This window comes from Cupressus sempervirens, chromosome 10 (genome assembly GCF_028749045.1).
Source record: "Cupressus sempervirens isolate cs-2001-9-10 chromosome 10, ASM2874904v1, whole genome shotgun sequence".
NCBI classification, from domain to species: Eukaryota; Viridiplantae; Streptophyta; class Pinopsida; order Cupressales; family Cupressaceae; genus Cupressus; species Cupressus sempervirens.
The window spans coordinates 561610924-561625216 of record NC_143127.1 but is presented as its reverse complement, the minus strand read 5'-3'; the positions used below and the strand labels follow the sequence as shown (position 1 = coordinate 561625216).

The 14293-nt window shown below is 32.6% G+C and overlaps 1 protein-coding gene across 1 annotated transcript in view; it reads left to right on the top strand.

The window, feature by feature from the left end:
- Positions 1–12167, top strand: part of LOC149535123 (uncharacterized) — a 36879-nt gene extending 24712 nt beyond the window's left edge. Inside the window, exon 3 of the mRNA XM_089806112.1 lies at positions 12048–12167. Within this exon, the coding sequence (XP_089662238.1) occupies positions 12048–12167 (120 nt within the window). The remainder of the gene's footprint in view (positions 1–12047) is intronic.
- The last annotated feature ends 2126 nt before the right edge of the window (positions 12168–14293 follow it).

The following is a 14293-nucleotide window of genomic DNA, read 5'->3' as shown; positions in this document are numbered from 1 at the left end:
TTGGTTAAGTTTGATTAAAATTTCTAATTTTGATAATAGTTGTATAATTGATTTTATTGGAATACTTTAAAATAACTGGGGTTGAATCAATTATCCAAGGTCTAGATGTATAAATAAAACTTTTCACAGCTTAGTGAACCCATAAAACATTTATCATCATGCATGCATCCATAAGATTATGTAATCACTTAATTCTTGTAGGTTACTATTAAATCAACTTGTAGAAATGTAAACATGAAACATAATAGATTCAGCAACAAACTTGACAAAATGATTTATGTGGAAACCCAATTTGGAAAAAACCACCAGTAACATGCTACTCTTTTTCACTCTTCTGAAGTGATGCCCTATGAAAGGCCAACCCTATTAAAGGTTATAATACACATTATTAAATATGACCCTATTAAAGGATTTCAATCACCCTATTAGGAGTGAGCCTCGTTAGAGGACTTTAGACCATTCACTTGGAATGTCAACCGGTTAAAGGATTTACAAATGATTGTTAGGTCAACCTTAATCCAAAGTATTTACCCTAGACTGATACAATTATTAGAGAGTAACAATAAGGCTTAATCTAATAACAACTTACAAATCCATTTGTAGATTACAAATCTCTATTCCTGTCCTCCATTCTGCTTGGCCTTCACATATTTCAGCTCTAATAGCTTGTTCACCATTCAAGCATTCATATCTTTAAGCCTTCTTGAATAACATGCAAATGCAGACTCTTCTCTTAGGTCACAAGATGAAGCAAACCCTTGATTCCTTGTCTTCCTTAGGTTCTCACACATTACAACCCTTGCTTCTGATGAGCCATTCTATATATAGGAAATTAAGATCTTTTGTCTCTCATTCTCCATCGTCCAATTTAGGGTTAGGACAGATTAGGTAGGATACAATGAATCTACCCCATATTTCATATCTCTTCTAGAAACTTCTCCTTCAATCCTCTTTGAATTCGCCTCAAAATGCTTTACCTTGAATTTTGTGGAATCACTCAGCACAAACTAAAGTTTACTGGTGCTCGACATCGACTAAACTTTACTTGGCATCCATTGTTTTGCTCAGCATACATTATAATAGACTTTTACTCAGCTTCAACTAATTTTTTGCTCAGCTTGCACTGACTTTGCTGTCAAGCTTGGTAGAAAAACTTTGTTTAACTTATTCTTCTATACTTTCTTAGTGTAACCAACCTTTGTAACTTTAGGTAGATTATCAATAGATCATGTTATCACTATCTTAATTGATTCTTGTACTCCTTTTCATATCATAACTCAACCTTTCCTCTAGGTTCTATTGTTATATCTTTTGATCAAATCCTCTTCATCAATCAAACAAGTGATAGTACTTAAATCATATAAGCAATTGTCTTACTAGCAAATAGTAAGTTTTTCATGAGTGACAAAACAATGATTGAAGCATATTGACCATACTTGTATCAATCTATTCTCAACAATCTCATTCTTTAATAATCTTCTTGAATCTATTCTCAACAATCTCCCTCTTTGGCATTGATGGCTAACCAAACTAATCAACCAAACTTATTAGGTTAAAATAGTAAGACCAATCAAAATATCAAAAAAAATAATTCCTTGTATTGAAATCTCTCTCTATCAACAACTTTCATCTTCTGAATAGGTTACAAAACTTTTCCTTATAACTTCCTCTAAATTTCTTCCTATATCTCCCTCTTAATAGGTAGATGTATAGGATTTCTCCCTCTTTATTAAATCTCCAATCTCTTATATAACTCCTAATCAATAACTATCTCCCTCTTTCTTGTATTTCCCTTTATCAGTAACTATCTCCATCTTTGACAACAATGCCAAAGACTTGTCATCTTATCATGCAAATATAAGTTTCTTTAGTATCTTCAATTTCTTCCTTTGTCACCTTGCTTGTGATTGATTTGTAGTGTCAGTTCTTTGATTACTTTAGGAAACTCCTAAAGTAAGATCCTCTGCATCAATTTGTAATGTATAAAAATTAGCTTGTTTGATGCAGGGCACTCCTTTTGTTACTTAGATAGCCTTTGATAGGGGTATCACCCTTAGTTTACCTCTTTAATACTCATGAGCATCCTTAGGTAATGTTTTTGTGAAGATATCAGCAATTTTTTCTTTTGTGTTAACATATTCCATCTTCACCTCTTTATCTTGAACTAATTCTCTCAAGTAATAATACTTGATTGCAATGTGTTTAGTCTTTGTGTGCATAATAGGATTCTTTGATATGTTTATAGTACTTGTATTGTGACAATAAAGTGTCAGTGGTTCTATGATCTCTTCCTTCATACATTTGAGTAGTTGTTTGATCCATACAATGTATGTACAATTTACAGTGGCAACAACATATTCAGCTTCAGCAGTAGATTGTGAGGTGCAATTTTGTTTCTTGCTAGTCCATGTGACCAACCTCTTGCCCAAGAAAAATGTTCCTCCATTGGTTCTCTTTCTATCATCAATGTTTCTAGCCCAATCAACATCAGTATAGGCTCTTAATTCAAATTTCTCATTTTTCTTATAGTATAGACCATACTCCTCAGTTCCTTTCAGATATCTCATTATTCTCTTTACAGCCATCAAATGATTCTCCCTAGGATTAGCAGAGAATCTTGCAAATATCCCTATAGATAATGTAATTTCAAGTCTACTATGTACTACATATTGTAATTTGCCAATCATAGACCTATATAACGTATGATTCACCTCAGCTAAATCATCATTCTTTGACAATTTATGTCCTGTTAGCATAGGTGTACTTACTAGTTTGGAATCCTCCAGTCCAAAAGTTTTCAATATTTCTTTGACATATTTTGACTGAGTGATGTATATGCCATATTTCATCTGATATACTTGCAAACCCACAAAGAACTTGATCTCTCCAAACATAGACATTTTAAATTCTTGCTTCATTTCATTTGCAAAAGTCTTACATAAAGCATCTTGACCTCCAAATATGATATCATCAACAAAAATTTCAGATAACAAAATATCTTTTCATTTTTCTGTCTTCATGTACAAATTTTTGTTATTATCAATCCTTTCAAATCCAATCTTCACAAGATACTTATGAAGTCTCTCATACCATGCTCCTAGTGCTTGTTTTAAACCATATAGTGCTTTGTGTAATTTACATACCATGCTCTTATTGTTAATGTCAACAAAACCTTTTGGATATTCTATGTAGACTTCTTCCTTTAGTATGCCATTAAAAAATGCAAATTTAACATCCATTTGATAAACATTGAAACCTTTCTATGCAGAATAAGCAAGTAGAGTTCTTACTCCTTCCAATCTAGCAACAAGGGCAAATGTCTCTCCATAGTCAATTCCTTCTTCTTGTGCATATCCTTTGCAAACTAACCTTGACTTGTTCCTTGTGACTTCACCATTTCCATCTAGCTTGTTTCTAAATGCCCACTTGGTGCTTCACATTTTTGTCTTTTGGTCTAGGAACTAGAGTCCATGTTTTGTTTTTCTCAATTTGTTCAATCTCTTATTCCATGGCTTTGCTTCAGTCCACATATTCTAATGCATCTCTTACTAATTTGGGTTCCTTCATGCTCAATAAACATGTATCATTTCTCGATCTATTTCTTTTCATTGGTCTAACATCTTTATCTCCAATAATTTGTGCAACAGGATGATGTTTCTTGACCTATTTAGACAATCTTGGTTCAGCTCTAGTTTCTTCATTCGATCTTTCAACTTTAGAGTCATTGTTTACATCTTTGTCAAGTAGCCCAACATCTCCACTAAACTTAGAATCAGAATGTGCTTTGACTTCATTCTGTAACTCAACATCTGAATGTGGCTCGATTCTTAAATGCAACTTGGTATTCATTATATGTGACTTGACAGTCATTGAAACTTGATGTTGGTTTGTAACTTGATTCGTAGAATCTTGTTCAGTAGGCATACCTTCACAAGAGTATACTTCTTTATATTCATCAAAAGTTACATTTGCACTTTCCACAACTTCGTTAGTTTTAGTATTTAAACACTTAAAAGCTTTACTTCTTGTGGAATATCTTAGGAATATACCTTCTTAGCTTTTTGCATCTAGTTTACCATTCCTAAAGTCTTTAAGAATGTAGCATTTGCTTCCAAATACCTTAAAGTATTTTATATTGGGTGAATATCCATACCATACTTCAAAAGGTGTTGAATGAGTACCTTTCTTGACTTGTACACAGTTCAAGGTATAGATAGTTGTGCTTACAAATTTTCTCTAGTATTTCAAAGCAACATTTTTTCTCCATAATGAGTGTTGCACAATCCATTATGGATCTATTCTTCCTTTCAGAAATTTCATTTCATGGAGGAGTTCTAGGGGCAGATGTATGTCTTTTAATTCCTCTATCATTATAGAACATCTCAAACTCATTTGATGTAAATTCTTCTCCTTTGTCAAATCTCAAACACTTCAAACTTTTACCTATTTTCTTCTCAACTCTTGCTAAGTACCACTTAAACATTTTGAAAGCATCAGATTTCTATTTTAGAAACATAATTATCATCATTCTAGAATAATCATCAAAAAACATCATAATGTACTTATCTTCTTTCTAGCTTTGTACTTCAATTGGTCCACACAATTCAGCATGAACAATCTCTAGTATTTCTTTAGAGGTATGAGCTTTACTCTTAAAACTTGACTTTGTCATTTTGCCTAACTGATAGTGTTTGCACATTATATTATCAGGCTTCTTCAACTTAGGTTATAACATTTCTCATGTTACTAATACTAACCAAGTTATCAAAATTAACATGACATAACCTCTTGTGCCATAGCCATACATCATCAAATTTTACAACTAGACAAGTAGCATCCTCTATATCAAGATAGAATAGATTATTCCTAGTCTGATCATCCTTTCCAATCAGTTTTCCATTTGTATCATATATCTTAGCAATCTTATTTTCAAACTCAACCTTACATCCTAAATTATTTAGTTATGACACACTCAAGAGATTATAGTTAAGTCCTTCGACATAGTAAGCATTGTCACATAAAATCTTATCTCTGAGTTTTCCTTTTATCAAACATGGTGCATCATTACTAAATCTTACACTATTTCCATCATAACAAGTTAGGGTAATGAACTTACTTTTGTCTCCAGTCATGTGATGTGAACACCCACTATCAATGATCCATCTATCATTCTTGTTCATACACGTTACAAGTGCAGTTGCCTCAACTTCATTAGATTTGTCCTTCATTACAACATGCACCACTTCGTCATCATGTTTATTTGGTCCATATTTTGTTTCCTCTTCAGCAATATAGCAAGACCTCTTTCCTTTGCCTTTGTAATCCTTGTTGTCTTCATCTCTTCTACTTTTTTACTTGTCACCACTTTGTAGTTCTTCTTCTCTGGACATCTAGTAGCAATATGACCAACCTGATTGCAATTGAAACAAATGATAGGTAATTTACCTTTGAACTGGCCTTTACCTTTGTAGAATCTACTTGCAAGTAGTGCTTCAAGTTGTTCTACATCCTCCTCATCTGTATCATTGTCACTGGACACATACTTTATCTTTTTCTTCTCATCAGGTTCCTTCAATGATACTTTAGCTTTGAAGGTGGATTCAATATTCTCAAGTTTGTAATTATTAAAGTTAGGTAGCTCAAAAGCAGTGAGTCTACCTACCAGACCTTCAAGTGGGAGATTATTCCCTTGTATGCATCTTAGTTCTTGAATTGCAGAAACTCTAATAGCATATATCGGCAACAGTGTTCTTAAAACTTTTCTTAGTATAGTATCATCATCTTTCTTGCCAGTAGCTCCTCTTATTGCATTAACAACATCTTTTATCCTTGCAACATATTGAGTGATATTTTCACCTTCTTCCATTCTCATATCATCAAACTTACCTCTAAGACTTTTAGCTTTGGCTCTTAGAACATTAGTCTCTCCTCCATAGATGGTGATTAGGGCATCCCACATTTTCTTTTCACTATCAAGACCTTTAATATCATCAAATTCAACATAACTTAGGGCAAAGGTAATCTCAAGCATTGTCTGTTATGCTCTTTCTTCTTTTTCATATCCTCGGTTGTTGGGGCTCCAGCAGGATCAACATGCTTAGTAGTAATGGTAGATTGTGCATGATCTCCAAGTCCTCCAAGGTGTAGCTTCATCAAACTTTTCCACGTAGGAAAGTTATCTCTATTAAGCTTAGGTACTTCACTTTTTGACATCTTGGTCTTTGTGCTTCTAGTACCTCCAAACTAGTCTTCTTAAACAGATGGCTCTAATACCAATTGTTGGAATACTTTAGAATATTTGGTGGTGGGGGGGGGGGGGGGTGGGTGAGTCAGTTATCCAAGGTCCAAGTGTATTAATAAAACTTTTCATAGCTTAGTGAACCCATAAAATATTTATCACCATGCATGCATCCATAAGATTATGCAATCACTTAAATCTTGTAGATTATTATTGAATCAACTTGCAAAAATGTAAACATGAAACATAATAGATTTAGAAACACACTTGACAAAATGATTTATGTGGAAACCCAATTTGAGAAAAATCACTTGTAACATGCTACTCTTTTTCACTCTTTTGAAGTGATGCCCTATGAAAGGCCAACCATGTTAAAGGTTACAATACACACTGTTAAATGTAGCAGTATTAAAGGATTTCAATCACCCTGTTAGGAGTGAGCCTTGTTAGAGGACTTTAGACCATTCACTTGGAATGTCACCTGGTTAAAGGATTTACAAATGATTGTTAGGTCAACCTTAATCCAAAAGATTTACCCTAGACTGATATAATTATTAGAGAGAAACAGTAACGCTTGATCTAATAATAACTTACAACTCCATTTTTAGATTATAGATCTATGTTCCAGTCCTCTATTATACTTGGCCTTCACATATTTTAGCTCTGCTAACTTGTTCACCCCTCAAGCATTCATATCTTAAGCCTTCTTGCTTAACATGCCAATGCAGACTCTTATCTTAGGTCACTAGATGATGCAAAACCCTTGAATCCTTGTCTTCCTTAGGTTCTCACACATGACAACCCTTGCTTCTGACAAGCCATTCCTATATATAGGAATTAAGATCTTTTATCGCTCATTCTCCATCGTCCAATTTAGGGTTAGGATAGATTAGGTAGGATACAATGAATCTACCCCATATTTCATATCTCTTCTAGAAACTTCTCCTTCAATCCTCTTTGAATTTTCCTCAAAATGCTTTACCTTGAATTATGTGCCACCAACTTATCAATCTTATACTCCACTTGGTTTACACAATCCAAGAAAACAAACTTGTCAACTCAGATCCATCGAATTCACAATCTTTCAAATAATGTTGCCACTCAACATTATCTTTCTTTTGATGCTTGGCACATATTGCATTGCTCGGCATCCTCTATGGAATCACTCAACACAAATTAAAGTTTACTGGTGCTCAGCATCAACTAAACTTTACTCGACATCCACTATTTTTCTTGGCATACACTAGATTAGACTTTTACTTGACTTCAACTGATTTTCTGCTCAGCTTGCACTAACTTTGCTCGGCACCTACTATCCACTCGATTAAGCTTGGCAGACAAACTTTTTTTTAACTTATTCTTCTATACTTTCTTAGTGTAACCAACCTTTGTAACCTTAAGTAGATTATCAATACATCATGTTATCATTGTCTTAACTTATTCTTGTACTCCTTTTCATATCATAACTCAATCTTTCCTCTAGGTGCTATTGTTACATCTTTTGATCAAATCCTCTTCATCAATCAAATAAGTGATAGTACTTAAATCATATAAGTAGTTGTCTTACCAGCAAATAGCAAGTTTGACATCAGTGAAAAAATAATGATTGAAGCATATTATTCATACTTGTATCAATCTATTCTCAACAATCTCCTTCTTCAGTAATCTTCTTCAATCTATTCTCAACAGACCTAAAGATCTTGGTTTGCACAATTTTGAAGATGACAGACCTGAGCCCATACAAATTTGTGAGGATGGTAGAGATTATCTGCTACATATTCCCCAAGATAGCAATCAACTTACACATATTAATGATAATGATAGGAAGAATTAGCTTTTTTATCATGAAATTAATGGAGATGTGATCTCTCATAGTTTAGTCTCTTCAAGTGTAAATGTATAAAATTGCAGTTATATATCACCCCTTGTTAAATCAAAGGCAACAATACTTTCTAAAAGAAAGAACCCATCATATGATTTGCAAATTTTGGAAAAATTTATGCTTGAGAAGATTTAGGTCATCAAATCAACTTTTTTGCAAGTATCGATGACAAAGAACAATGATGAAATGCATGTTTCTTCAATAGAAAGGTTGGAGCATTTGTCCATGAGTGTACTTGCAGTAAAGGACAAGATGTGTCTTTGGAAGCTTTCACAAAGTTGTGAAAGATCAATAATAGTTTATCATAGATGTCATTCCAATGTATATATAATATCTATATGGATTCATTCTTCTATTCTTGTTTGATAAGAAAAGGAATTTCCATAAGTTGCAACAGATCATTAATGCAATTCCACTTTTTGGAGTGGAATTTGTAGTTCTTTTTCCAAATACATAAAGGTGTTATGTATATTAGGGACTGTGGAGACTTTCCTTTCCCAGTAACTATGGAGAGACTTGATTAGATCAAAAAAATATTTCCTCCTACCAAATAAGTTCCTGACTATAAACTTCATGTACAACTAATTTTTTCCCTCATGAAACAAAAGACGACAAAATATTTTTGGGATTTTTGATATATAATGTTTCCTTTAACACTTTTAAAAGAAAAAAGAGAGAGATAAAATTTCACAAATTCCAAATATAATTGAGCAAGGGGAATAATTTTGACATTAATATGCTATAGTATTGTAGTTAATGATGTGTTGATGCCACCATGAATGAGCTCTTAGAATAGAACAATCATCTCTTTACTGGTCAGAAATCTTCTACCCTTAGCATTGAGAGAGAATAGAGAATCTACATACACCCTATAATTTGAGGCCATCCCCTCTACTAAATCCACCTAGTGACAATTAATAACCGCAACCATTTTCTCCACTTGAAAGTAGTAGATTTATAATTATATCTCACATTCTGTAATTTGGTATCATTGGGTCAGATTAATGATACATCATTGACGTGATTATAAAATTTATAGAGAGGGATTTAGGTTTCAAAAACAATGATTATTGGCTTATTATATAAGAAATTTATGTAGAAGAGAGGCAGGGAGGGTCTAAAGATTTGGACAATAATATAGCCATTCTTTATCAAAATTAGAAAGGGAGTAGATGGGAAAGTTTTAGAGGAACAATCTTTCTCTCAATCTTGCTCTCAATAGAAGATTTGCTTCGTGATGGAAAGAATTTAGAGGAAGGTGATTCCTGTAAAAGTAGTGGGCTTAAGAATATCTTGACTTGAATATATTTGTTAAGGCATATTGTGGGCAGAAGAACTTAGAAATTGGTAGTATAATATTGAGAGGCATGAATTCATTTTTCTTTACTATTGCAGGATAAATGATTGAATGTTATTTTATACAATTATATTTAGGATGCATGGTTTTGCGCTTAAGTAAATTTTAATAAATGTATAAAATGAGGGAAATTCTATATAAAAATAATGAGATCAATATGCTCAACAATAATAAATTGATATCATCTAAACTATAATATTGAATGACTATTATTGCCTAAGAGTGATAAATGTGCCCTCTAACATGAGACCCACAATGCTAAGAAGACAACCTCTCATTATTCCCAATCACTTTGGCATTGTCTTCCCCTCAATTCATAGCTTGAAATATATATAGAACACTAAAAAAACATTGCATACTTATAGAACTCATTCTCTACCCTTCTAGAAGGACATAAACAAAGTTGGGCTTTAGGTTTTTCTCCCAAAATTTGAGGGTTGGTAAAGCTCTTATGAAGGCCCTTGGTGAGAAATCTCCTGGAACACACAGAACCTTCTATTCCACTCATAGCGGGAGTGAAATTACTTTGGCGCTCACTTGAAAACCAAAAAATCAATATTTAGTTTATTTAGATCTTTTATTAAAAAAAAATATTTTAATGTATTTTTTTATTTTATCGTTGTTACATTAATATTTCTTATTTCTTATTTCTTATATTGACTAATTTAATGATCTAATTTAATATATAATATAGTCTTTTTTAGATTGGTAAGAGGCAAAGCCATGACTTGTTATTATTATTATTTGTTAAGTTTGAGTAGATTTGAACCTAAAATCTAAGAGGCTCACAATTTACTGTTGTGTTGTAGGCTCTTGCCTAATATATAATATAATTATAATGTTACAATATTTTATGTATTAAATAAATTATTATGATAATTTTCATTTAATAAAACTTATTTTTATCATATTATGTTTTTTTTAGAGTACTTGCTTATAGTTTAGTCTTTTAGTTTTTGTCTCTTTTTTATTGTATTTATCTAATCTATGCTTCCTTGAGTTTCTCACTTTCATTCTAATAATATATCATCCAATGTGATCTAAAATATTTACAAAAAAAATTACATAATTGAATTGAAAAATATTTACGCTTTAACAAAAAATGAAAATAGAAAGTGATAAGATACATGAGAAATAAAATAAAAGATAAATTTAAGACAATAATTAAAATTTATTTAAAAATCTCTCTTAAAATACCTTGTCATTGCATTGAGATTATTGTACTCTCAAGAGGAAAATTATAAACTAGTCAATCTAATAAAGAAATTTGTATGAATAGTGGCAAATTTGTTCATACCAAGGTAGAAATATTGTATATTTAATAGACCATTGTGTCCAAACAAGTAGTTGTAGATCATGTGAAATGATTAGTGGGAAGGATGTTGATGGTAATTAAGGTTGGTGTGTGAGTGGATAAGGTTTTGGTGTATAACACTCATGTGACAAAGGGCCTAAGGTAAACATGGCCTTGATTTTGAAATCAATATGTAATAAGGTCCAATAGATTATTTGAATGAAAAATGTAATGTTATTTATCACATTGTAAGGATTTGTAGATAATAGGTCTCTTAGGACATGGTTAGTCAAACCATGGTCAAAGATGAGAAAGGTTCAAATCGGTTCACATGGATAGCTTTAGGGTCTATTGATGCAACAACATTAAAAGGTTTTCAAGGTGTCAAAAGTTGTCAAGTTGCAATGTTGTCACTTTGCAACTTAATTATCAAACTAATTGGGTTTGTAAAAACCTTAGAAAAATTGAAGAGAGAAAGTAAAAATCATGACTAATTATCCAGTCACTTATTTAGTCATTTATTTGGTAGTGTATTTAGTCACTTGTATTTTAGTGACTAATTATTAGTGAATAATTATGTAGTCACTTATTTAGTCATTTATATGGTAGTGTATTTAGTCTTTCATATTTAATTGATCTTGTGATTTTACATGGTGACTAGATTAGTCACTTATTTAGTCACCCAAGCTTGTAAATTGCAAATAAATGATTGAATGTCATTAATTTGAGTCACTTGACTAAAAATTTTAGTGGTGTCACTAAAATTTTTAGTCACATAGTCACATATTTGTCAAAATGTACTATTGTGTAAGATCCCTCCTTGTATGTACTTATTTAAATATGAATTTCTTTGTTAGATTTGAGCAGATATATGAGCACGACAATGTGATGTTTTAGATTACAGTAAAAATAGGTTTTAAAGGGACCCTAAAACCCTTTCACATCCTCAAAAAAGGAAAAAACAAGCCATCCAATAGGAAAGAGCCCATAAACCTACTACAAAGTAGAACCAAAATCAGGTTTTACTGGGACCTGAAACCACTAAAAAAGTCTAGATAAAGTACCTAGGTTTTACAAGGACCTACAACCTACAGTACAAGATAAAAACTAAAAGCCAAAAAAAAGGACCAAACACAGGAACCAGAAGTGCTAGCCAGCAAATAGGACCAGAACAGGAACCCGACCTGAAAAGAAGACCCAAGAAACTATTGCAATTTTGTTATCATCTTCATAGACTCCTTACCAATCTTAATCATGTCCTGGATGGAGTTAGCAGCTGAAGAAGCAGCAGCAATCAAAGCTTTCTTCCTTGAACTCTGTCTTGTCCTTGCTTGGTCCCTCCGAAGATATGGTTCCTTCATTAACTGTTTTGCCCAATGTCGCCGCAGCTGCATAGATGCTTGAGGTCACTTGCTCTATTTTTGTTCCACTTTCCCTAATGAGCACTCTAAGATTCTGCTCATAATCCTTTAGCTTTTTTGGGATATCTCCCATTTGCACCTCCATGTGTTGAATAATAGCCCAGTCAGCCTCCTGGTTTTGTTGCAAGGTATCCACTTTCTTCTTCAGCCCCATAATTTCATTATATAACCAAGAATCGACTTGAAGGAAAGAGTCAGCTTTTTGTTTAGTAGAGTGAAGGAAGGAGAGTTTGGTTTCCCTCACCGGGGAGTCACCCTCATCATCAGTAGTGGTGTTTGGTAAGGGGCCAACTTTATCAATATGAATCCCTCCATCCAACGGCTCCTCCTCACCAGACACCGCTTGAATATGGTGGCTCTGGCCCTCCTTATCATGTCCAACAAGGTGATTTTATTGTCATGGTTATGTCTTGAAACCATGTAGAGGACATTACGAGAATTCTAACTGTCTTATGTGTAATGATTTGACGATTATTGCAATAATATAACTTAATACTTGCCCTCTTATGAATCATTGGAAATTTGAAGACAAAGTTCATCAACTCACTAGAAGTGCTCTTAAGTAGCTTGATTTTAAATATTATAATTACATTATGATGTATTAATGTTGTTAGGGTATCATGAACAAGAGGTTATATGTTCATGTTTTGATATCCTGTGATTCAAGACATACTACATTGTTTGATTGTTTAAACATTAATTTGTACTAACAATGATATGAGGTGTTAATTATGGTACCTTGATGATTAGGATATATGCATTCAGATAGTTCAAATGATTATTTTAATATTTTAATTTGAACTGATGAATATGTTATGATGATTCAATTATGATATTAGTGATGATTAAATATGTGTGTAGAAATGAGAAAGGTTATTTGAATGAAAGTTTTAATATTTTGATCAATGTGATTATGCAATTTTTCTTTAAATATATGAATGTGATGTTATTGAACTACTGATATTCAAATTGAGTGTGCAAGATAATTAATCATGGAATTAATCAGAGAGTCGATAACTAACCCTATGTGCAAACTATAAGACAAAGGTTGAATCCAATAAAATGATTCAAACCTCGTTGTCTAGTGTCTAGTTTGTATCATAATTTCAATGTATGTGTATCATTCTGTATTTTGTGACGTGTTGAATGTTATGTAAAAGTAAATCTTATGGTATCACTTGACACTTGTTATATGCATATGGGTATTGACATGTCAATTTGGGGCTAGTAGAGTAACCTATTAACCTAAAACTGATTTAGTTAGTAACCTAAATTAGTTTCCAATTAGGGTTTAGTGGAAAGCTTACATCCTTAGGGTTTTTGAAAATCAAATATTTTAAGCCACTTGTATAGGTCATTAATTAATCCTAGAAGCCAAAATTAATGTAATTCAAGTGCCCAAGTGGTATGTGTATGGATTAGGAACCTTTTCCACCTTTCTAGAACTTCCTAGCAATATTTATGACCCCTAAAATATCTTAATTTATCTTTTGTGCCAAAATGGATCATCACCATGAGGTTACCCAAGTTTTCACTCTTTCAAAAGGTTGTCTTGATGATAGGGGCATGTGAGAAGACCATAGAAGGCTTAAAGTCAAGTTTTGGAGTTATTGCTATTTTAAGTGGGTGAGTTTAGAGGCTATTTAGGGTCCCCTTAAAGAGTTGGGAAGTGTTCACCCATTCTCTACATTTAGAGAAATCAAGTTTGGAGTTGCAAGAAGGTGAGGATTTAGCTCATCTCAAATTTCATTGGCATAACCTTTGTGAAGGTAGGTTCTCCATTACCATGGTTTGTTCTTGTTCATTGCTTGTATGTGTTAAATTCTTGCATATTGTAGTATGCGTGTGTTTTGGAATGCTCTGCCAAGGGATCCAAAAGAACTAACCTAGAATTTTACTAAGTTTTCCAAGCATTTTTTTAAAGAGATAACATATAACAATAATTATAAAACAAAGGAAGCATAACATAAATTCATACATAAGAAATACATAACAAATTACATTCCTTAAGGATCCCAAGACATTGAATCACATTTAAATTTAGATAATATTAAATCCAGTAATAACACATCCACATTAAAGAGTAACTACAAGTTCAAAT